This window comes from Asterias rubens, chromosome 5 (assembly GCF_902459465.1).
Source record: "Asterias rubens chromosome 5, eAstRub1.3, whole genome shotgun sequence".
In the NCBI taxonomy this organism is placed as follows: Eukaryota; Metazoa; Echinodermata; class Asteroidea; order Forcipulatida; family Asteriidae; genus Asterias; species Asterias rubens.
This window is the reverse complement of record NC_047066.1, coordinates 10,292,690-10,316,259: the sequence shown is the minus strand read 5'-3', so window position 1 is coordinate 10,316,259 and position 23,570 is coordinate 10,292,690. Positions and strand designations below refer to the sequence as shown.

General features: G+C 38.1%; 3 protein-coding genes across 7 annotated transcripts; 2 read left to right on the top strand and 1 right to left on the bottom strand.

Annotated features, from left to right (window-relative positions):
* The first annotated feature begins 518 nt into the window (after window positions 1-518).
* LOC117290140 (collagen triple helix repeat-containing protein 1-like) lies at window positions 519-3,759 on the top strand. The gene is made up of 5 exons (XM_033771395.1): window positions 519-549; window positions 724-770; window positions 1,839-1,988; window positions 3,155-3,362; window positions 3,579-3,759. The coding sequence occupies exons 1-5, from the start codon at window positions 519-521 to the stop codon at window positions 3,725-3,727; spliced, it is 585 nt and encodes a 194-aa protein (XP_033627286.1). The 3' UTR covers window positions 3,728-3,759.
* Window positions 3,760-7,406: 3,647 nt separating this feature from the next.
* Window positions 7,407-11,974, bottom strand: LOC117290570 (neuferricin-like). The gene is made up of 4 exons (XM_033772022.1): window positions 11,921-11,974; window positions 9,296-9,853; window positions 8,614-8,800; window positions 7,407-8,168 (listed from the first exon to the last, which is right to left on the bottom strand). The coding sequence occupies exons 2-4, from the start codon at window positions 9,789-9,791 to the stop codon at window positions 8,006-8,008; spliced, it is 846 nt and encodes a 281-aa protein (XP_033627913.1). The 5' UTR covers window positions 9,792-9,853; window positions 11,921-11,974; the 3' UTR covers window positions 7,407-8,005.
* Window positions 11,975-12,051: 77 nt separating this feature from the next.
* LOC117290569 (serine racemase-like) lies at window positions 12,052-19,686 on the top strand. Of its 5 annotated transcripts, none has more exons than XM_033772017.1 (7): window positions 12,052-12,127; window positions 12,964-13,172; window positions 13,885-14,115; window positions 14,774-14,893; window positions 15,971-16,048; window positions 18,228-18,437; window positions 19,380-19,686. In XM_033772017.1, the coding sequence occupies exons 2-7, from the start codon at window positions 12,981-12,983 to the stop codon at window positions 19,554-19,556; spliced, it is 1,008 nt and encodes a 335-aa protein (XP_033627908.1). In that variant the 5' UTR covers window positions 12,052-12,127; window positions 12,964-12,980; the 3' UTR covers window positions 19,557-19,686. The 5 variants fall into 5 exon arrangements, with proteins under 5 accessions (XP_033627908.1, XP_033627911.1, XP_033627909.1 ...); XM_033772020.1 differs by lacking the exon at window positions 12,052-12,127 and adding an exon at window positions 12,229-12,298; XM_033772018.1 differs by lacking the exon at window positions 12,052-12,127 and adding an exon at window positions 12,250-12,318.
* The last annotated feature ends 3,884 nt before the right edge of the window (window positions 19,687-23,570 follow it).

Genomic DNA, 23,570 nt, shown 5'->3' with positions numbered 1-23,570 from the left:
CCCTACTTGATGCCAATCAATTATTGAAGGAGGAATCACTCCCCCCTTCTGCCTAAAAGTACTCTTCGATAGTGATGTTCAACCTGTGTGGTGTATGGGGGGAAAGTAAACCTGCGAGTTTGGGGGTGGGGGGGGGGGGGCAAGTGTTGGCTCTGACAAGCGAAAGAGTAAGAGTTGCCCATTACTTGTACCCGCAAGTACTGTTGTTTGCAAAAAAATGCCTGACGTTTCGAGTCTATCTCTTCAGCCTTCGAGGAAGACTTTGATAGGGTCGAAAGTTTGTTCGCCGGTTGGACCTATAAGCAGCTCTATAACAAAAAAAAGTATAGTTATTTTTTTGTTGTTGCATCTTCCAAAGTTCTTAGGTGATTTTTCAAAAACAATACATTCTTGTAAGAAGAAACATAATGTCACGCTGACAACAATTATTTTGTCCCATCTTTACTAAACAACTAACTGTAATACTGGGTTATTTCTCATCGGCAATTGGTGGAACCACAATAGGCCATCCATCCTAAATGCGGCACCGCAAGAAAGAACAGAATACAGGTAATCAATAAAATCAATTACTCCTACGTCTAGAGGTAAACTTTGGACGCCATTTTTGCTGGAATGACTTTTGCAAGGAATGCTTTAACTGCATAAACACAAACATGGAATTTGGTGTGTTTTCGGCTGCGATTTGTTCATGTTTACTGGCAGTTTATATATTGTTGACTTCAGTCAACGCCGAGGTCGTTGATACTTACAAGAGGAGAGTTGCTTTGGAGGTAAATCAGACAATATTGATTAAAGACAGTGGACACTATTGGTAACAGTCAAAGACCAGTCTTCTCACATGGTGTATCTCAACATATACATAAAATAATAATTCTGTGAAAATTTGAGCTCAATTGGTCGTTGAAGTTGCGAGATAATAATGACAGATAATACAACCGTGTCAAACGAAGTTGTGTGCTTTAAGATGCTTGAATTCTAAATCTGAGGTTTTGAAATCAAATTTGTGGAAAATTACTTCTTTCTCGAAAACTACGTTACTTCAGAGGGAGCCGTTTCTCACAGTGTTTTATACTATCAACATCTCCCCATTACTCGTTACCAAGTAAGGTTTTATGCTAATATATATTTTGAGTAATTACCAATAGTGTCCACTGCCTTTAAGTTTTTTTGGGATTGTTTTACTGGGTATAATTTGGGGTAAGACTAACAAACCTGAAGAGTAATAATTTTACCTCCATGATCGAAGGGTTGTCAACCACTCGGGTTCTTTTCAGAACCAACACTACTCAACAGAAATTTTCACATTATGTGTAACCGCAAACCTCACCAGAGTATTCTTCCACCATGCAAAACTGTTCAATCTATTGTTGATATGTTATACTCAAATGAATTGTTAGGACACTATTGGTAAGTTATACTTAAACTAATTGTTAGTATAAAAACTTACTTGGTAACGAGCGAAGGAGAGCTGTAAATAGTATACAACACTGTGAGAAACGGCTCCCTCTGAAGTATGTGACACAAGTGTGGCCACCTAAGACAAAAAAGAACGACAACAATGGACGATGACAGCCACTGACATTGGTCCCCGGTCAGTCTTTTTCTCTGCTGTTTAGAATTACAATCCTAAAAAACTGTCCCTTTTTTTTTAAGGATTCCCTTTTTTTTAATCGAGTAAGAAGTAACAAAAATTCCCCATTGAAAAGCACTACGACAGTGGCAATTTTGCAGTGCAGCAGAGAGGAAAAAAAAGCTGCTCCCGGGTCACATTATTATATTATTTTTAGACAAAATATTCAATGATAAAAAAATTGACTGACAATTTGTTTTATTTCCAGGAGTGCTCAGCGGGAAATGACGGACCTCCAGGGCCGCCTGGCCCACCTGGGTTGAAGGGAGACATAGGAGGGCCGAGTATAGCTTCAACAAACTGGCGATCGTGTGCTTTCTTTAAGATCGATGATGGCCAGGATAATGGGGAAGTCAGGGTAGGAATTCAATAACCCTATGGTCCCTTATTGTTAAATAAAAAATAAAAATATTCTTTAACCCTGATGCAAATTAACGACAACAACATTATAAGATGTAAATTATATTACTTGTTCCTTGTGTGTGGGAAAGTTAACAAAAACGAAAATGCAATAAAAAAAAAAACTTTAACCGCCGGGGGTGTCCCTCTTCTGCTGATGTCCCTTATTGCAAAGAAATTGTGTTTACCCTCATTTTTGAAATAATGTTTTAAATAACTCAAGGAATGTGTTTCATGGGATCACTTTTAATATTCTATGGTTATAGATTATAACCAACAATTTTCCATGTCTTTATTTATTTATCTATGCCACTAAATTTTACAATAAAAAGTTATAGAATCTTTTTTAATTGTTATGTAACTATACTTTTTTTCAAAATGCTCAAATAATAATTCATAAGGTTTACATTTAGAACCTTCATCTTGTAAATTCATTTATAGATGAATGATTTGAAAGTTTTTGTGGTGTATTTTGTAAGTTGTAGTATTTTTTATAATGAATCCAACCCTATGTGGTTGCGAATAAATGAACCTTACCTTCCAATAATATTGTATTATGTTATTGGAAACCGTTTTATGGTATAGGCCTACTTGATGTTGCACTACCTGGACCCAATTTCTTAGAGCTGCTTGCACAAAAATTAGCTAAGCTGCAGCATAACAAAAATTTGAAAACCAGGCTACCAGCCAAACTACCATACCAAATATACCATCTGTGGCTGGTATTCACTCATCTTTCTGTGTAAGTGGCCTTTATGATGTTTGGCCCAGGGCAAAATTTCCGACCCATAAAGCACAAAAACACACTAAACACAGAATAGTATTGCTTAGAAGAATCAGGTTACCAGCCCAAATTACATGATAATTGCATTGTTGTGGCTGTTGCCCGACTCAATTTTTTGCTTAACAGCTTTTATAGAGCTGCTTAAGAAGAAGAAATGCTTAACAATTTTCTGCTAAGCATAAATAAGCAGGACACCCGTCACAAATTGCACACATGACATAGTAGTTTGGCTGGTAACCTTATAAAGTAAAAATATGGTTGCGCTTAGATAGTTTTTCTATGAACTTTGGGCCTAGATCATAAAGAAAAGAAAAACAAACTTCTGAACCTGTTTACTACAGACTTGCAGCATCACTAAGCAGTACTCAGACACCTATCTGTACGTGGCCATTTCGGGAAATCTACGAGTAGGGTACACAAACGGAGCTTGCTGCCGGTGGTACATCACATTCAACGGTAACGAATGCTCGGACCCTGATCGCATTGAGGCTGTTACCTATGCTGGAGGCTATTCTAGTTACAACTTACACAGACCTAGAGTTTTCTTTGGTAAGTACTTTGTTTTGCAGTATAGTTTTGGCTAATGTTGATATTGTTGTTATTGTTGTTCCTGCTGCTGTTGTTATTGTTGCACTCTGTTATTGCTGCTGCTGTTTTGCTGTGTTGTTACTACATTTAACGGTAGCAAATTTGTGACATCAAAATTTGTATCCCATTCCCATTCGATGGAAGTATGAACCGGGCTTAATTTTGTTGTATCTTCAGGTTACTGCAAGAGTTTGTCTACCGGCAGTATCTCCGTTGGGTTGCGAGTTGGAAACTGTGCAGGATACGGCTACTATGACTGCTACACCGGATGGAAAAGCGCTTTGTCTATCATGGTAGAAGAGATCACACCATCGCCTTATGACTAAAACAGTAATGAATATACTCTGCCTGATTTGTGGCAGAGGTTATGACCCCCCCCCCCCCCCCCCCCAAATGTTCCCATACATTAAAGGAACACGTTGCCTTGGATCGGTCGAGTTGGTCTTTGAAAAGCGTTTGTAACCATTTGTTATAAAATGCATATGTGTAGAAAGATGTTGTAAAAGTAGAATACAATGATCCACACAAACATGCCTCGAAATTGCACGGTTTTTCTTTTACCTCGTTGACTAACACGGTCGGCCATTTATGGGAGTCAAACTCTTTGACTCCCATAAATGGCCGACCGTGTTAGTTCGCACAGTTAAAGGAAAACCACGCAATTTCGAGGCAGACTTGCGTGGATCATTGTATTCTATTTTTAAAACATCTTTCCAACCATATGCATTTTTATAAAAAGCGGTTACAAACGCTTTTTATAGACCAACCAATCCGATCCAAGGCAACGTGTTCCTGTAACACACTTTTTCCTCTAGTACAGAAGTACCCCCCCCCCCCTCCTAAAATCCTTGAAAAATTCCTGAGATTCCCAGAAAACAATGACGACAGGGGGTGGGGGTACCATGCCACATATCAAGCACCAAATAGTAACAGGCCCAATTTTATAGGGCTGCTTAACGGCCAATTTTGTGCTTACTGTGAGATTTCCATGTTATAGCCCAACTGCACTGGAAAAGGCATTCCAACCTTCCTGTGTATATTTACATAACAATGCAAACCTCTCTCTCTCTTTCTCAAACAATGGTAGAACCAGAAGTCCCAGATTCAGTGGGTCAACAAGGGTCTAGACACTGCTCATTGAAAAAAAGAAAATTTGAAACAAATTATTACATAATTTTATGAAATGTGAACTCCATACTTAATAAATCCACTGAAATGAAGTTTTAATGAAAATATCAACAAGATATAAATACATATAATCATTCCATGCACTTTAAAGGACTACGTTGCCTTGGATCGGACGAGTTGGTCTTTGAAAAGTGTTTGAAACCGTTTGTTATGAAATGCATATGGCAATAAAGATGTTTTAAAAGTAGAATATAATGATCCACACAAGTATCACTCTAAATTTGCACGGTTTTCCTATTACGTTGCGAACTAACACGGTCAGCCATTTATGGGAGTCAAAAATTTGACTCCCACAAATGGCCGACCATGTTAGTCGACGAGGTAAAAAGAGAACCACGCAATTTCGAGACATATTTGTGTAGATCATTGTATTCTACTTTTAAAACATCTTTCTAACCATATGCATTTTATAACAAACGGTTACAAACGCTTTTAAAAGACCAACTCGACCGATTCAAGGCAATATTAATATTGTCTGTATTTTACACACATTTTTCAATGTCTGAAAAATTACTGTACAAGTAGAACCTTTTTTAAAAGATAAACAATTAATTCAAGTTGATATTAAAAACAGTTACAACAAAATGGGCTATTTTTTAAAACAACTATTGTTTTAGGGAAAATAATAGATGGACCCCTTGCAAGTTACGTCATACGTTCAAAAAAGCGCACTCACTGTGGTAAAAAAGCGCCCTCACTGGGGTAAAATGAGGCAAATGATTGGACAATAGCTGTTCTTTGTGCTAAAAAAGGTGCACGTGAGCTCAGCATCCTTGTAGCATTTTCGCATAATGCAAGGGGTCTATTTGGTAAGTGAATATACAGCACAAGGGGGCGCTGTAACAAAGTTCTGATTTCATGAGTGATACCCCTGTAAGTATAGGTGTAAAGTTTAACATTTTATATTCAATGCTTTGATAATTTGAGTTAAGGCAGTGGACACTATTGGTAATTACTCAAAATAATTATTAGCATAAAACATCACTTGGTAACGAGTAATGGGGAGAGGTTGATAGTATAAAACATTGTGAGAAACGGCGCCCTCTGAAGTGAGAAAGAAGTAATTTTATGGGAATTGATTTTGAGACCTCAGGTTAAGAATTTGAGGTCTCAACATCAAGCATCTGAAAGCACACAACTTTGCGTGGCAAGGTTTTTTTCTTCTTTCATTATTATCTCGCAACTTCGAAGACCTAATTGAGCTCAAATTTTCACAGGTTTGTTATTTTATGCATATGTTGAGATACACCAAGTGAGAAGACTGGTCTTTGACAATTACCAATAGTGTGCAGTGGCTTTAAAGAATTGATAAAACTGTTGTTTCTTATTTGTTCACCCTTTAAAGGGTTTGGGTACTTTTTGTAACACAATGTCCACAGATTTACCTCAGTAAGTAATATTTTAAGGGAAGCTTTCTACCATCATTATCTTCAAACAGTTTAAGTTGTTTAATGTATTATCTGTGGACATTGTGTTTTGTGTCCAACAAAAAGTTCCCAGACCCTTTAATATTTAATTCTTCTGGCACCCTCTTTTGTAATACTAAAGAACAATAGGATGAATAGAAGAAGAGTTAAAGAGTGTCCTTGAACATCTGAAACGTCCCTTTTTAAAAACAGCTTTTCACATAAACCTCACGCCTAAATGGTTTTTGAGGGAGATATTTTGACAAAAATGTCTACACTTATATAATGTTCACCCCCAAATTGAAGTGTTGTAGATAATACATTTTTTTAACAATATTTGTGCCAATTTTAGAAATAGTTATGAATATATTGACGAGAGGTATTTTTGACGAATGTGAAAGCATGATTTTGATATTTTACTGAATGATTGAGTGTACTGAGTTTCTTGCTGTAAACAGTAAGGTCAAACATAGAAAATATCGGAGAGTAGATTTGAATAATTTATAAAAATATGTCTCAAAAAGTGTATATACTTTTAAATTTAAATTTTGAACATAAATATACAAACATTATCTTGAATAGTACTGTAGTGTAAGTCAACATCTAAGACAGTATTGTTTGAATGACACAATGTTTTCAAGTTATTTTATTGCCTGTTTCAGAGCAAGGGAAATGTCAAATTCAATGCCGTGTCATACCCATTCTCCAATAGAAAGAGGCCACATATTTGAGGGAGGGGGGGGGGGGGAATTCTCTAGCCTTGCGTTAAAAAAGTGTAAATTGCTAATTTTATTCAACATGACACAACATCCAATACATCCTATGACATCGATCTGGAAAAAATGGCTCTGTACATTTTTGTACGGGATGTTTTGGTTTATTCCAGACTTACAATGATATTTAGCCGAAACGGCCCTGAATTTGAGCTTTTTTTCGACAAAATATTGGAACGCATAGACCCATTAGTTGTTGAAATCCAATAATGTTTCAAATTACACTCTGTAAAAGCCAGGAATGAACCAATCCATCCTCATACAAAGAGAACCCATTTTTCTCAGAATGATGTCATCAGATGTTTTGGATGTTGATAAATTTTGGACTGAAGTGGTATTGAATATAATGGCAATTTGCTCCGTTTTAAAGTGAGGTTAGAAACTTTTTATCATATTGGGCATTTCCCTTCCTCTTAGAGATAATCCAACAACAACTACATTGTCTGCATGCACAGTATAAAAAAATAGTATAAACATCACATGTTTTCAAAAGAGTCACAGAGCCTGGACTTCCTGCACCCATGATTTGTACACAGCCGAAATGAAGAAAACATTTAATCTGATATTGTATGGAGATTGCACTGTCTAAATTATGAACTTTCGATATGTAGAAAGGGGACCATCGCAAATTTTTTTTTAAACCCGTTTCTGTTTTAGAACTCTTGAATTTACATGGAAATTTATGACACAAAATGTACAATTTCACATATAGCCAGTGTACTATCTTGCCTGCCAGAAAAGTCCTTGAACTTATGAATGTACATAGTGTAAGGAAAGGTTACACAGGCTCAATTTCATAGAGCTGCTTAGCAGCCGATTTTGTGCTCACTGGGCGATTTCCATTTCATAGTGCTGCTTGCATATTATGTGCTTACTGTTCGTAAGCACACGAAAAGGCATGCTAACCTTCCGATGCTTATTGCAAAAAAATTAATGACAGAACAATACAAATTCATGGGAGCGTGCAAGATGGCCGCCTAATTTTCTTGCTAACCTGTGAAATATGCTTGCACTTTAGCAGCAATGTTTTCTTCTACAGTAAGCACGAAAATTTGCTTGCCGCTAAGCAGCTCTATGAAATTGGGCCAGAAGGTCTTTAGAATAAGAACCATAAAGGTAATTCCACACCCAACTTGTTGGACTCTGATTGTCTTTTACTTGTAATGCAAGCTCGCTTTTGAGAAATGGTCTTACATGTACGTGTGAATCACTAAAAAAATACATACCAACAAAGCTTTCAATTCATTTTACATGAGATGTCGCTTGGTCCGCATCCTTCAAATACCTTCATGTGTGGGTTACTTAGGTCTCGATCGTGAACACAAACACATTTCCAGTTTTTGGAGCCAGGAAGAAAGTAACGTCTGGGCAAACCTACCCAGCCTCGAACAATTCCACCGCTTTAAAGAAGAAGAAAAAAAGAAGACGAACCGTAAATATTATTTAAAAGAAATATTATGCACCGAGTCTGTCTTAGAAAAGTTATCAGCATGGAGCTTGAGAAAATTGGTTCGTGTCTAGTTACAATAATTACAAGAAAGAAGTAATATTCCACGAATTTGATTTTGAGACCTCAGATTTAGAATTTGAGGTCTCGAAATCAAGCATCTGAAAGCACACAACTTCTTGTGACAAGGGTGTTTTTTTCTTTCATTATTATCTCGCAACTTCGACGACCGATTGAGCTCAAATTTTCACAAGTTTGTTATTTTATGCATATGTTGAGATACACCGAGTGAGAAGACTGGTCTTTGACAATTACCAATAGTGTCCAGTGTCTTTAACCCAAAACTATGAAGATACGTAACCTGTAAAAAGAAATGGACCAACAAAATGTCTTCCTACCTTTGATCAGAGCACCAGACTTTGCTCCCTTCTTGTTGATTCCAAGATGAGTTACAAGGAGGGTATCTTCTGTTCTCAGCATCCTCCTTGTCCTTCTCTTGCCTCCCCTCCTCCAACACCATCTCAGCTTGCCGATACGCCTCCGTTGGCTCCCCATTGGCATCATAGAACCTCCCAACGACTTTTCCTTCAATAACAAGATGTTCAAAACGTTGTTCAATCAATCTTTATTCAACAAAATCAATACATCCTTCATAGGCAAAAAATGTAGGTTCCAACACAAAAGCCCAGGTGTAGATTTCACAAAGAGATGAGCCTAGTCCTATCTCGAATTAGAACGATCAACTTGTCCTAACTTAGGACTAGCTTCAAGTTTTAAGAAAATCCTCAAGAGTCCTAGGACTAGTCCTAAATTAGAACAATCTTTGTGACATCGAACCCTGCTCATGTACCATGGTCAGCAAAGCTAACATGACCCAGCAAACAGCAATGAAATGTTGGCTTGAATTTTTGTGTTTAAACAGTAAATGCTAACTATGGCTGAACTACATGTAGCTAAGAACCCCTTTTTTCAAATAGGGAAAACAAATCCAATAGTCATTGAAAAGGTTATACAATTCCATTGAAAATGTGGCACGGATTTGGCACTGTTTTCGAGTTGTCTGTCTTTTTTACCACCTACCGATATGTGTGTACTCTTTCTTGTAAAACTCAACCCACGTATTTACTTCCATCATCTGCTTAGGACTGAAGTCTTCCACGTCATCTCCCAAGCCTTCCTCGTTAAATTCTCCGGTGACAAACGCTCTTGTTGCGTCGCGACCCGAGAAGAATTCATACCCCCCACCGGGGCCGTAATGCCTCGCCCCTTTCTCCACATCAAACACCTGGCCATACACGGCCAGATACAGACCCCTGCTCCCCTCCTCGCCATTGAAGTGGCCCAACTCCTCCTTACTTAGAAGTCTAGTGGGTTGTTCCACTATTGAGGATGGGGGTGTAAAGTCTTCCTTTGTGGATGCAGCCGAGGGTGCAGGTTGTGCAGTGTTTTTAGAGTTCCCCACAGCATTATTCAGTCCGTTTTTAATCGTTGAGGTGATGTCTTCTAACTGGTAAAATCCAAAATGCCAGCAAATAGCGGCTGCCAAAGCGACTGTAATAGCCACTTTCACAAACATCTTATTTTGTCTCGATCTTCACAAACGGCAAAATCAGACTGCAAATACCGCTTTCCAAATTCCTGTAGTTTGGTTTAACAAAAAAACAAAACAAAAATTAGTCACACTGAGTTATATATACAGGTTTTAGTGGAAGTTGAATATGGTAAATGTTTAACTCCAAGTTCTGAGAAACCTTAATAAATAAAAGTATTGGTTGCACATTTGAGTAATTTAATCACATTATGCCTTTAATTAGCATCAAGTTGATACAAAGAATGTCAAAAGTGCCCCTTAAAATTGTCCAGGAAAATGCAGAGAAGCGTTGAAGACCAACAAAACTTTTGGTTTTATTTTCTTTGAGAAAATAAATTTAGTTGAATTGTTGCAAACTCATCCTATGCCCATCTCACCTCGAGATAAGACTAGTCTTAACTTAGCCCCATAAATCGGTCCAATCCACTCCGTATCCTTGGCCCCAGCACCACTGATATCAAAACCTTTCGCTTCCTTGAAAAACCATCTGCAAAGTTCTGCATCATGAAACTTACCGATCTAATGCTTCAGAAGTTGCAGATACCACTACACTTGGAATTGTTCAAATAGGTATCACAGATTTTGAGTAAAAATCAAGTGAATCTTGCGTGTGAATTTTCTCAACTAACGCTCTTTTACCACTAATAATGCCGATATGCCGATTGTCCCCCGACCGTGCGCAGAACCATCTGCACACGTTCGTCCTGGGAAGAAAAGATACCCAATCCGCGCTTCATGTACAAATTTATACGGACACGCGTCTGGGAACTATTCTTCGTAGTTCCCAGACGCGTGTCCATATGTTTGTACACACAGCATGGATTGGGGACCCATTCTTTGTAGTTCCCAGACGCGTTTCCATATGTTTGTACACGAAGCACGGATTGAGTATCTTTTCTTCCCAGGACGAACGTGTGCAGATGGTTCTACAAACTTGTCCTGGGAAAAAAATCTGCGCACGGTCGGGGGACAATCGGCATATCGGTATTAGCGGTAAATAAAAGAGCATTAATGTATATTTGGTTTGCGGTAACACCATGTGTGTATCTACTTGCCAGGTAGAGTTGTTCTTAGGGAACTGTCTTGCTTTATTCTACTGCGGAGGAGTAGATAATCGGAGGTTCGGGAGACTTCTCAGTTCTGAAAAGAACTGTCCTGCTTTTTAACTATTACCAGGGCGGATGGTATAGAAATTAGACTGGACTACTACTTTAGCTTATAGGATCGTAATTAACTGTACTGCCGCGGAGTCAGTTCTGAAATTGGTCTCAATGTTTCGACTAGCTTGCTCTAGTCATCGTCAGGAGACTGAAGAGATAAGAGAAGAGTGGGCTTATTTATAGGGGTTCAGTGGATCCACCGCAGGTCAATCAATGCTCTGATTGGTTGTGTGGTTGGCGGGCTCAGGGCTATTGTTAGGGTTGGCCATTGTGTGAGAAACCTCTCGGGTGCAGTGAGGGGTGCCAGTAGGTTGGGGGTTGTTAGAGTAGGAGGGTGGTAGGATCGTATGCCAAATGCTGCTGATGAAAAAAAACTGAGAAGTCTCCCGAACCTCCGATTATCTACTCCTCGGCAGTAGAATAAAGCAAGACAGTTCCCTAAGAACAACTCTACCTGGCAAGTAGATACACACATGGTGTTACCGCAAACCAAATATACATTGATACCTCACCATGCAATGCCTCAAATCCTATAAAAGAGCATTAGTTGAGAAAATTCACACGCAAAATTCACTTGATTTTTACTCAAAATCTGTGTTACCTATTTGAACTATTCCAAGTGTAGTGCTATCTGCAACTTCTGAAGCATTAGATGGGTAATTTTCATGATGCAGAACGTTGCAAATGGTTTTTCAAGGAAGCGAAAGGTTTTGATATCAGTGGTGCTGGGGCCAAGGATACGGAGTGGATTGGATTCCTCCATGATTGGACCGATTTATAATTATGGGGCTAGTCTTAACTCTTTGTGAAATCGACCCTAGTTAGGACTAGGAACCATTAATTAATGCATGGCAATCAATGCAAGATCTATATTTAACAGCAACATGTTATAGACACTAGCAGTCAAATGACTGTTTTAAATCTTAATAAAAAGGTGGCATTAATCATATTTACCCTACTGAAACTCGGTGGCACTCTCGACCTCTTCGTGCACACGGGATGGTTGGGCAGGGAATAATGAGTCAAAAGAGGGCGTCTTCATACGAAATTTTACATTTTTTTTGTAAAAGCTTGTTTACTTTTTAGAAACGACCCCTTGGTGGCGCCCTAGTCATAAACCATTAATTTGGGAATTTTGTTCAAACGACGTCAACAAAATACGTGAGTCCTGATTCTGAATTAGGCCGTGTCCGAAACGGCGACTTCGGCTACAGCTACGGCTAGATCGCGCGCGTCTGCCTATTCTTCAACACTGGTAGACTCGCTGATCTAGACGTAGCTGTAGCCGAAGTCGTCGTTTCGGACACGGCCTGCAATAGTCTGCAATTGCAAGTGCAAGAATCACACAATTTTTTTAGTACCTTGTAGCTCTAGTTGTATTTCCATAATTTGTGTAATGTCTGTTGAGCCGTTTACATAATTTAAATTTAATAAATGTCTGTTGACATTTTTAACTTAAAAATGTCAACAGACATTATTTTATAAAATGTTCCAGGCAGGGGTGGATTTCACAATGACAAAGGTAGTCCTAACCATACTTAGGACTAGTCCTAGGCAATGCTAAGAGATAGGACCAGTCCTAAGTTAGGACCAGTAACTCATCCTAACTTAGGACTGGTCCTATCTCTTAGCATTGCCTAGGACTAGTCCTAAAAAGAAGTTAGGACTACCTTTGTGAAATCCACCCCTGATCCACGAGTGACTAGTAATCAGAAGTTTACGTTGTGACTTGTCACTGCAGTGTCGGATTGTTGTTGTGATCTGAATGTACCACTCTTTTTTTGCTTAGCAAATACATTTGTTAAGCAGTTTTTTTTTGTGGCTATAAAGCTTTATGAAATTGGGCCCTGAGTTGAGGCGACTGTTGCTTCTGGTAATTCCATGATCTAAAATGTGTCCCTTTAAAGGCTTTATTCAATAGGGTGTCGTAGAAGCGGAAGGGTTTTATGGTTTATTAAAATTTAATAGTGCTTTTGATCATTTCTCACTGTCCATAGATTGTACAGATTGAGATATGGCATCCAGCAAAATGAGTGGATTATTGTTGAAGCAGCCATTTTGTCTGGATGACATCAGAGCTGCAGAGCAGCGCATCAAAGGCATTGCCAACTTCACTCCTGTCATGACATCACGTCGAATGGACGCCAAGGCGGGGAGAAATCTCTTCTTTAAATGTGAACTGTTTCAACGGACGGGGTCCTTTAAAGTAAAGATTTTTTGCAGTCTGAAGGGCCAGACACAGTGACACTGCAGAGATAACGATCATGTCACAATGCACGTCCTAGATTGGTTGAATAAGTGTGAGCACTTCTACCATTAGAATGCGTTTTCTTATTCTTTGCGTCGTGACTGTTATCAGTTTTCGTTATGGCTGCAGTGTGACTGACCATGGAGGTAGATGGACTGACCCTTGATTCTTCCTTTCAATTCTCATTACTACAATTATTGCAGCAGAATCAAATCCTGCATGAGACAATCTGTGTATCTTTTGAGTATAAAGCCAGGTCCATACTTCCTGCGAATGCCAAGCGAATATTGTTGTCACAAATTTGCAACAAATAATTTGCCATAGTTGAGCTGTGCTCCTATCTTGTTAATTATTTGCAACGAAAATAGAGTTGTGACATCAAAATCGCTTTGCATTCGCATTATCAGGAATTCTGAACCCAGTTGAACCGGGCTTTACTGTTTAGCTCGGTAGAAGGCAAACTTTTAAGTTTGATTGCTTTACTGTTTAGCTCGGTAGAAGGCAAACTTTTAAGTTTGATTGCATGGTTAATAAGTTTATACCAGCATTTATACTTGACAGAATTGTTTTTATCTGCAATACAACCAACTTGAGAAAGTAGCATTGAAGACCTCATAAATCACTATTACCTGAACGTTTAACACCCCTACTTATGTTTTCTTTTTAAAAGTTCAGAGGAGCTGTAAACTTCTTATCGATACTCCTGGAGAAGTCAAAGGACGGTCCCCTGCCCTGTGTCACAACGCATAGCAGTGGAAACTTTGCCCAAGGTCTGGCCTTGGCCTCTAAACTTCTTGGTGTGGAGGCTTATGTGGTCATGCCCGAGAACTCCCCTCAGTGTAAGCAGGATGCAGTCAAGGAATATGGAGCTGAAGTCATATTGTGTGAATCAACTGAAGAGGTTGGGATGAGATACAAGCAAATAAAATAAAAAAAGAGCATTTATAGCATTTAGTGTAGACTTGATTTCAAGTTACTCATGTGCTACCAAAATGTTCCTGTAGCAAGTTGCCTCCGAGTTTCCTGTAAAACGGTGTCCCCAATGGTCTTTTCTTTTTAGTGCCTCATTTATTGTCGAGTCCCACAAAATTGTACATTTTGCTAATTGTTGTGTCTCGCCTTCACTGCCTCCCTGAAGCATCAAGAACGCCACTCATACATTCTCATGATGAGCTTCATTTTACACCACTTGACATTCTTATAAACCATTACCGTAAAGCACCACTAAAGAAAGGGGCTAGACAATTAAAAGCTCATTTTAATCTGACAATTAATATCTGTTATCTCCATGTAGTTCTTTTTCCAAACAGTGAGCTTAAATTGATTATGCACAAACCAGTAGGGCTGCTGACTGCCCCAGCCAGATTAACTGCTCATCCATTTAGTATAATGACCCAAGTAATTTAATTTAAATACACAAACTGGTGAAAAGGATGTATAAGTTCCAAGTTTTTGCTGAGAAACTTTGAATATCTTTAGTAAAGCTTTCCTGTAAGGCATACCACAAAATTAACTCAGTGTAATTGTTCAGTTTCAAACAATTCTTGGCTTTGTTACAGGGTCGTATCGCAGCCAAAGATGTGGTGGTGAAAGAGAGAGGAGCTGTTTATGCGTCGTCTTCACAACATCATGACATCATGGCCGGGCAGAGAACCATGTGTACTGAGCTGCTACACCAGGTAGACTGTTTACCAGGGAAAATAAGTATTGTTACATGCCTGTATGCTTTGTTTTTGCAAGGGGCAAGGGCACCAAGGGAATTTTTACCTTGGGTAAAGGGCACCCTATGTCGAAATTTTAAATTTCTGCTTGAGCAATTCAAGGGCACCAAGGCAATTGCCAGGGGGCATGGCAACCACCTGTGTTGCCTCTGTGAAATATCAGGCATGATGTTGTATCAGCTTCAAGTTGTTAAAGAGCAAAAGAACAAAAGCATCTCCTTAGAAAATGTAGAGACATTTTTTTATTCTGAAAGGTTATCAAATACAATTGCAGTTTACACCATTTTGCCATAAGTTAAAAACACTGGACACATTTTGGTAATTGTCAAAGACCAGTCTTCTCACTTGGTGTATCTCAGCAGATGCATAAAATAACAAACCTGTGAAAATTTGAGCTCAATTGATCGTCGGAGTTTCGAGATAACTATGAAAGAAAAAACACCCTTGTCACACGAAGTTGTGTGCTTTCAGATACTTGATTTCAAGACCTCAGATTCTAAGCTTGAGGTCTCGAAATCAAATTCGTGGAAAATTACTTCTTTCTCCAAAACTACATCACTTCAGAGGGAGCCGATTCTCACAATGTTTTATACTATCAACAGCTCCCCATTACTCGTTACCAAATTAGGTTTTATGCTGATAATTATTTGGAGTAATTACCAAGTGTCCACTGCCTTTAAAGAGCAAAAGAACAAAAGCATATCATCTCCTTAGAAAATGTAGAGAACATTTTTAAATGTCATGATATTCTTCTTACGTAGATCTGGTTTCGACTGGTACGGCCTTCGCACTGCAGCATTGTGATTAAATAGCCTGAAAATTGTGATGGAGCTTCTACCATGTGTACATGAAGGTCACTGGGCAGCCCTTGTACTCAATAAAATACTCCTACTTGTTTCCATGGGCCAAAAAGTCATGCCTGCAATAGAGACTTGTATCCCTCCACCATACATGTAATACATGACTGTATTATTAATTGTCTAGCCTGGTTTGTCCCCCTAATGATGTCCTTGAATGTAATGTGTTTCATTTCAGACGGATAACAAGCTAGATGCCATCGTTGTTCCAGTTGGAGGGGGTGGGATGCTGTCTGGAGTGATTATTGCAGCAAAGGTAAACAGAAAATTCAATTTAATATGACGTTTGTTCCATTCTCTCGTTGAAAAATAGTACAATAATTGATCAGTATAAATTATAAATATTTAAATATTATTATTATTATTATTATTATCAGTACTGAGAAAGATAACAAAATCAAAACCACATGTTATAAGTATACAAAATGAATATAATGTTAATGCAAATAATAAATAAATAACTAGGAATTAACTATGTACAAGGGAGGAGGGAGTCAGGAGGCTGTTAGAGTAAGCCGAGGCTTGTAGTAAACAGCCTTTATACCAGTAGACAAACAAACAAACAGTGAAGAAGAAACACGGACAACAGGGACAAAACGAACAATGACATTACAAAAAATACTGACGACAAAATACAAACAATAAAATGTTAGGCTAACTGAAGACGACAAAAGTAAATAGATAAGTATTGAAGGAGAGAAAAAGCTTTGTTACATAACTAGTGAGAGAGGAAGACTCTTTTATAAGAGAGCTCCCACGAATACCATTGTTTTTAAATCATTAGACAAGGACCATTGAATAAAAAGATACACAACAGTAATATAAAGATGGAAATTTGCATCAGGGGGTAAAGAATACTCATTTTGGTTTTACCCATATACATCGATGTGTAATAGCACTGTGTACTCGGTACTTTCCTGAGCTCTGTGAAAAAAAATATCACAGGCATGTTACTCGGGTGGGATTCAAACCCACCACATTTGCATTTCTAGAGCAGTGTCTTACCAACTCGACATCGATATTGCTTGGTAGCTAGAGGCAATTAAAATCCTTTATTTTAGTTGCTGGTACTGCAATATTTATTAGATGGAAATTTGCATCGGGATCGATAAAGAATATTAATTTTGGTTTCACTTACACTGTGTGTTGCCATTTTATTCATAATGTGTTCAGTTTAAAACCAAAATTTAAAGCGAAGGTACACGTTTGGTAATTGTCAAAGACCAGTCTTCTCACTTGGTGTATCCCATCATATGCATAAAATAACAAGCCTGTGAAAATTTGGGCTCAATCGGTCATCAAAATTACGAGAAAATGATGAAAGAAAAAACACTCTTGTTCAACGAATTTGTGTGCTTTCAGATAGGAATAAAAGACTTCTAGCTAGAAGTCTTTTATTATTGTAGTGAGAAATTACCTCTTTCTCAAAAACCTCATAACTTTAGAGGGAGTCGTTTCCCACAATGTGTTAAATACTATCAACATCTCTCCAATGCTCGTTACCAAGTCAGTTTTTAAGTGAATATTTGTTTTGAGTAATTACCAAACGTGTACCTTCCCTTCAAAGGTTTTCTTCTAGGGGGAGAGAGGAGTTCTTCGGTGTCTGTTTTAGGGCTAAGGTCATCCAAGATAGGTCTATTTGAAGTTGGAAGTCAACAACCCTCTGGGGTCGTTTTCACAAATATAGTCCTAACTTAGGACTAGACCTAGGACTCTATAGGAGTTATTCAGAACCTAAGGCTAAAGGCCCGGTCGAAAACGAGAACGATAACGATAACGTGTGCGTAAAGCCGTATTCTGCGTGGAGCAATTCAACCAATAGAACGCGTTCTCTTTGCGTCGATCTCGTCATCGTTCTCGTTATCGCTGCAGTGGGACCGGGCCTTAACTCCTCAAGTAACTTGTGCTATCTCCAGATAAGACTAGTCTTTGAAATCCACCCCAGGTCACATTGACTAAATATTAACACTGTACCCCTTTCGTTTGTCTCTCAAATCTGTCCAGTCTGGATACTTTGAGGGGCCTACATCATGACGCTGATACTCCATTTTGTCCTTGTTTATTTAGTCGAATGCACCCTTGGAGAATTGTGTGAGGAAAACAAAACATTATCCACTATTTTAACAGCAGTATGTAGAAGGGTCGAGGGTGGTGCAGAGTAGGGTCCTTCCTTTCCAATCAAACAGACACTTGGACTGCTAATTTTTTTAATACATTTATTTGCCAGTATTGTATTTGTATTCTAGTTTATAGAAGTCTCATTGATTTATTACTATTATTAATTTTATTTATTTATTTATAGGCCTATTTATAGGCCTATTTATAGGCCTTTTAATTATGTTTAGAATAATTATATGTTTTTTATTGCAGTGTTATTCCATTTTAGTGTAAATTAATTCAAGTTCCCACCTACTGTTTTTTCCTTTTTTTTTTAGACTTTGTGCCCAGGCATCAAAGTGTTTGCAGCGGAACCAGAACTAGCCAACGACTGTTATAGGTCATTCGTGACCAAGGAGCACGTCAAACAGGACTGCTACCCTACCACGGTGGCGGACGGTTTACGCATATCGATGGGTGATGTGGCCTGGCCAATCATAAGGGACCTGGTTGATGATGTCATCACGGTCACCGATGATGAGATCAAGGTTATTTAAAACATTTAATAAAATTTTGATTTTTTTTAAAAATAAAATGAGAAGTTGAGGGCTTTTTTCAGATGGAACATAAACCCGATGGTCCCGTGTGTTGTGTAACACACGTAAAAGAACCCAGTGCACTAATCATAAAGAGAAGGGGTTCAGCCCCGGTGTTCCTGGTTTGACTGGCTGCATATCGTGCCACAGTACCTTGTGAAACATTACTTGGTGCTATGTAAAAGGAGTAGGTCTCGTAGTTCAAAACTTTGTGATACTGTGAAAAATAAATGAACCTTGAACCTTGAACTCCATACTCATCAATGATGAGGGGCAATTACTCCTAGTGGTGTATTGTAATTTAAAAATACAATACATGCTTTCTCCAGAAGACAATTGGAGCATACTGATAGAGCAACCAAGTTGAAACCTAGGGTTCTTTTGAGAACCACGCCAGCTCATTAAAGATGCTATGTCAGATCTTTTGCCGATTTGACCCCAAAATTTTGATTTAAAATTCAATAGGTATTTTGATGGGGTTCGAGAAAGTTACAAGCTTTCATTTGAGCCATTTGCTCGAAAAAGTCCGCCAATTATTAGTAGCAGTGAAATAAAGTGCTCAAAATTATTTTTAATATCACGTGACCAATTCTTAGTTGTTTTATAAGAAACGTTTTAAATTTTGGTCATGGTTTCTGACCAATAAAAGTAAAAGTTAGAGCGGGTGATACTCTTTGAAATACCATTCACTCAAAAAGATGTATTTTTTAATGTTTGGGGACAAAAATCTGACATAGCATCTTTAAGAGATTATCACTACATGGTGTTACCGCAAACCATACTTTATCGTATTTCCACCATGCAAAGTTTCAAATCCTACACTTTAGGTTAAAGAAAAATCTTATAAACATTGACGTTTTGAGGTTTATCTGTTTTTTTCCCCCAAATATATAGGAAGGTACAAGGCTCGTCTGGAAGAACATGAAGCTGTGCATCGAGCCTTCAGCGGGAGTAGGTGTGGCTGCCGTAATGTCTGAGAATTTCAAATCCAAGTATGGCAATTTGAAGAATGTTGGAGTCATTCTGTGTGGTGGAAATTATGACATTGATGCAGTTAAAAGCTGGCTGTAATTTTGAAACCTTGAGATCTTGCCAGAAGGTTTTGTCTTGTTTCCTTTTAATACATGGAAATTTGCATCGGGGATAAAGAATACAAATTTTGGTTTTACCCATATATACAATGACATGTGTTATCAGTACTTTCCCGAGCTCTGTGAAAAAGATCACAGGCATATTACTTGGGTGGAATCGAACCCACGACCTTTGTTATTCTAGAACAGAAATTTTAAAGCAACTCTTTCAAATTGTGCCGAAATTAGCTTTGTGTGTTATAGCAAAGCCAGGCCTCTGCTTTTTGTCATACAGTCAACATAACTTTTTGTTGATGGATTGTTTTTAGCGTAATATCTTGAAAATTTGCATTTGGGAAAAAGTATACAAATTTTGATTTTACCCATTTAATATTCAATGACGTGTGTTAGCACTGTATACTCAGTATTTTCCTGAGCTCGATGAACAAAATCACAGGCATATTACTTTGGTGAGATTTGAACCCATGTCCTTTGCAATAGGAGACTTTCCAACGCTAGGCGGCAGCAGACATACCGGGTAAATTCCCATTGTTTACGTAGTTCTGAACATGCGCATAATTCTGAGAACAATGGATTTACCCGGTAAGTCTGCTGCCCTCTATCGTCCCAGAAAGTCTCCCATTAGCTTTGTGTTATAGCAAAGCCAGACCTCTGGTAATTACAGATTTTTTTATCATACAGTCAACATATGTTTGCGAATGGATTTCTTTTAGCGTATATCTTGCGCCAACCCGTCCTTGTGATGTGACCAAAATATATAATATATCTGGTGTAGCCTATGAACATGTATGCCCAAAAAATAGTTTTATCTTAAATGGTCTTTCTATGAACATGTAGATAGACTCTTTGTTCAGTCTAAAGTAGAGTATGTTTTTTAGTATTTTGTGTTTTCATTTTAACCTATAGCTATTTTTTAATATTATATTTCTCACATTGTTTTTACTTTTCTAGTGCAAGTCAAACTTGCAAACGATAATAATAAAGCAAATTTATTTAGTTTGTTATGTTAGCTGCCTTTATAACTTTAGTATTAGTTTGTTTATTGATGGAATTGGTTGATATTGTTTTAGGTTGATCTTAAGACCATTATAAATTGCCCTGTCATGGATAAATAAATTATATATCTAGGCTATCTAATAATTATATATATTTTTAAATTTTATAAATTTTTAAATTTTACATAAAATGTAAAATTTTATCCTGGCACGATTCCTCCTTTCATGATTTCAATATTTTTTGCCAATTAATTATTACGAAATCATGAAATAGCTTTTTTACTCTATGTTTTTTTAACCGTTTGATTGTTTTAATCCTATTTAAAATATATATACAATAAAACTAACATGCGTTTTTGAGATATCGCCACAAATTCGGACGAATAAACTGGCAATTGTAATGTCCCACTGTAATAGCTTTTGAAAGGCAAAGTATAGCTTGGTCTTATAAACCTTTTGATTGCGTTAACATAAAATGTATACAAGATATGTGAAAATTTGATTTCAAAAAGTGGTCACTTTTTTTGAAGTAATTATTGCTGAAAATCCGGACAATAGTAGTATATCCATGCAGGAAGAATACAGGAATCTCAGAGTTAATTTTGGGGGCATTAACACTTCGAAGTGAAATGTTTGTCAAAATGCTTTTAGTATCAAAAGCATAATTTAGATTGGCATTAATTCTAGGAGTGATTACCAAAATGTATACCTTCCCTTACAAACTGTCACAAGTATTTAATGTAGGCCATAGGCTAGGTCAGGACTGCATAGACACAGTATGAAAATATTGACTGCTATGAGGGGAACAGTTAAAACTATAGGCCTAAGGTGATGATGACTATGCATAGCCATGGTTTTGATGTCACATTTTTAGGTCTGTTTTTTTTAAACTGTGGCCCTCATCACAGCAGTCAATATTTCTATACTAGTGTTAGTTAAATAGTTTGCATTAAAACACTATACTTTTTAACAATAAGGCAATGGAGAGCTGTTAGTATAAAACATTGTGAGAAACGGCTCCCTCTGAAGTGACAGTTTTTGAGAAAGAAATAATTTTCACTAAAATATTTGATAGATACACCAAGTGAGAAAAACTGGTCTTTGAAAATTACCAAAGGTGTCCAGTGCCTTTAAAAGGCTAGTTGGCCTACCATGCTTGGATCACGTCTAGTCTTTGGATCAGGCTTGCCTTTATTTTTTTCATTTTCTGTCATAATTAGTGTGAAGTATTTTTCTAGTTGCAGAAAATTCATGAGCGTCTCTTGAAGGTTAATGTTTTTAATTGTAGATTGTTGTAGAAATCCTGAAATAAGTTGTTGGTATTGAAACTGACACTACGCATAAAAGAACGTACAGAAATTAATAAAGTTTTGTGATCTCAAACGTACGATGGCCCATATCCGCCAATTCCTGGAGAACTCGTGTTTTATTTTACGGCGATATATTGCCCACCCCTCCACAATCCCTCTACTTTCAAACTTAGTAAAACATGCCTTAAAGTTTACGCACTAAATTTTGGACATTCATTGCACGTGACAAATGATTTTTAAGCTTTGGTTACCGTTACTTCAACAACCAGCCGAAGTTTATTCACTTAATTATCAGTTATTCTCAAAGTATGGATTGGTTTGGTGTACGTATCACACAATATGTGCTTCACAATGTCTTTTTAAAACGCAATTTGATGGTTGTTTCCTGAATATTGTTATTCTTTTTAAAGTGACAGTAAACTAGCACTAACACCGATTTCTTGATGTGATGAAAAGCATCATCCCCCTTGCCTTATGATCAGGGCCCAATTTCATGGCTCTGCTAACCGCCGAATTCTGAGCTTACGATCGCGATTCCCCGCTTACGTGCAAGCGCCGAATTTCTGCGCTAGCCTTGTAAGCGTAGAATTCCTAGTAACTTGAAGTACGCACACGCAGAAGCCAAAATTCGCCGCTAACCCGTGAAATACGCTTGCCGTAAGCACAGAATTCCCTGCTTCCGCAAGCGCCGATTCTGTGCTTACGGTAAGCAGAGCCATGAAATTGGGCCCAGATCATCAACAGCGCACATTGTTATGCGTAGCAGCTGCTATGCAGATGTGCTAACTGCCCAGTCCTGCCTAGCGGGACTCGCAGTACAGGAATTTGTACAAAACAAAAAACATTGCAAAAAAACGCGTAAAAGTGCGCGAACGGTGGATAAAAACGGGGAAAAAATTAACGGGGCTTGGGAAATCATATGGGAAAGGAAAACAGAAAAGGCACGGAAAAAAAGTAAACGCAACGGAGCACAAACAAGGACAGGGTAATTGTCATTGTGACGTCACTCTTTGCTTAACAATTAAGATTGATACAAAGTTAAAATAAATCTTTGTGCCTTGTGAAATCAAAGAAGCGCGAAACTCTAGCGGGACCCGCGGGTTTCCCGCTAGTAGCGTTTAATATACCGGTGTCGCATGCAATTATGTCCTCTATGCAATATTATAACACCCCGTACCAATATTCTGCCTTTTCATTGGTTTAGAGCGCGTCACATGATATGTCTTAGTTTTACTATACGGCGGCCGTCTGATAGTGCATCGGTTTGCCGTGTGATAGTGCACCGGTTTGCCGTGCGCTAGTCCGAAGACTAGCACACGGCGTGCAGTACCCAGACGTCCGTTGCGACACGACGATGATAAATTTATAGTCTGTAACCATTTCGGATTACATGACACTACATGCAGCACAGTTAAAGTTTTCGCAATCTGTATTCGCGTCGTCCGTGGATTGTAGCATTCATGTCTGTAACTTAATAGTACAGTATTTATAAATGTTTGGGGTGTTATAAAACAAAATAATATTGACTGCTTTTACTCGTGCAATGGTAAAAACTATGACACCCTCAATATTTGTATACTATTTGGAGGACACTATTGCATATGCAATAATGTCCGCCGGACGGTTTTGCATATGCAATCGTGTACGCCCGGACGCTGCTGCATAATGCAATTGTGTCCGCCCGGACAC

What these genes read in the sequence shown, in the direction of transcription:
- LOC117290140 (XM_033771395.1), top strand. Translation starts at nt 519, where the DNA reads ATGCGGCACCGCAAGAAAGAACAGAATACAG. An exon ending in CAAGAAAGAACAGAATACAG is followed by an intron (nt 550 to 723) that starts GTAATCAATAAA and finishes TGTTGACTTCAG; the next exon opens with TCAACGCCGAGGTCGTTGAT. An exon ending in CAGACCTAGAGTTTTCTTTG is followed by an intron (nt 3,363 to 3,578) that starts GTAAGTACTTTG and finishes TTGTATCTTCAG; the next exon opens with GTTACTGCAAGAGTTTGTCT.
- LOC117290570 (XM_033772022.1), bottom strand. Translation starts at nt 9,791, where the DNA reads ATGTTTGTGAAAGTGGCTATTACAGTCGCTTTGGCAGCCGCTATTTGC. An exon ending in GAAAGAGTACACACATATCG is followed by an intron (nt 8,801 to 9,295) that starts GTAGGTGGTAAA and finishes TTGTTATTGAAG; the next exon opens with GAAAAGTCGTTGGGAGGTTC. An exon ending in GTCTGGTGCTCTGATCAAAG is followed by an intron (nt 8,169 to 8,613) that starts GTAGGAAGACAT and finishes TCTTCTTTAAAG; the next exon opens with CGGTGGAATTGTTCGAGGCT.
- LOC117290569 (XM_033772017.1), top strand. Translation starts at nt 12,981, where the DNA reads ATGGCATCCAGCAAAATGAGTGGATTATTGTTGAAGCAGCCATTTTGT. An exon ending in GTACTGAGCTGCTACACCAG is followed by an intron (nt 14,894 to 15,970) that starts GTAGACTGTTTA and finishes GTTTCATTTCAG; the next exon opens with ACGGATAACAAGCTAGATGC. An exon ending in GAGTGATTATTGCAGCAAAG is followed by an intron (nt 16,049 to 18,227) that starts GTAAACAGAAAA and finishes TTTTTTTTTTAG; the next exon opens with ACTTTGTGCCCAGGCATCAA.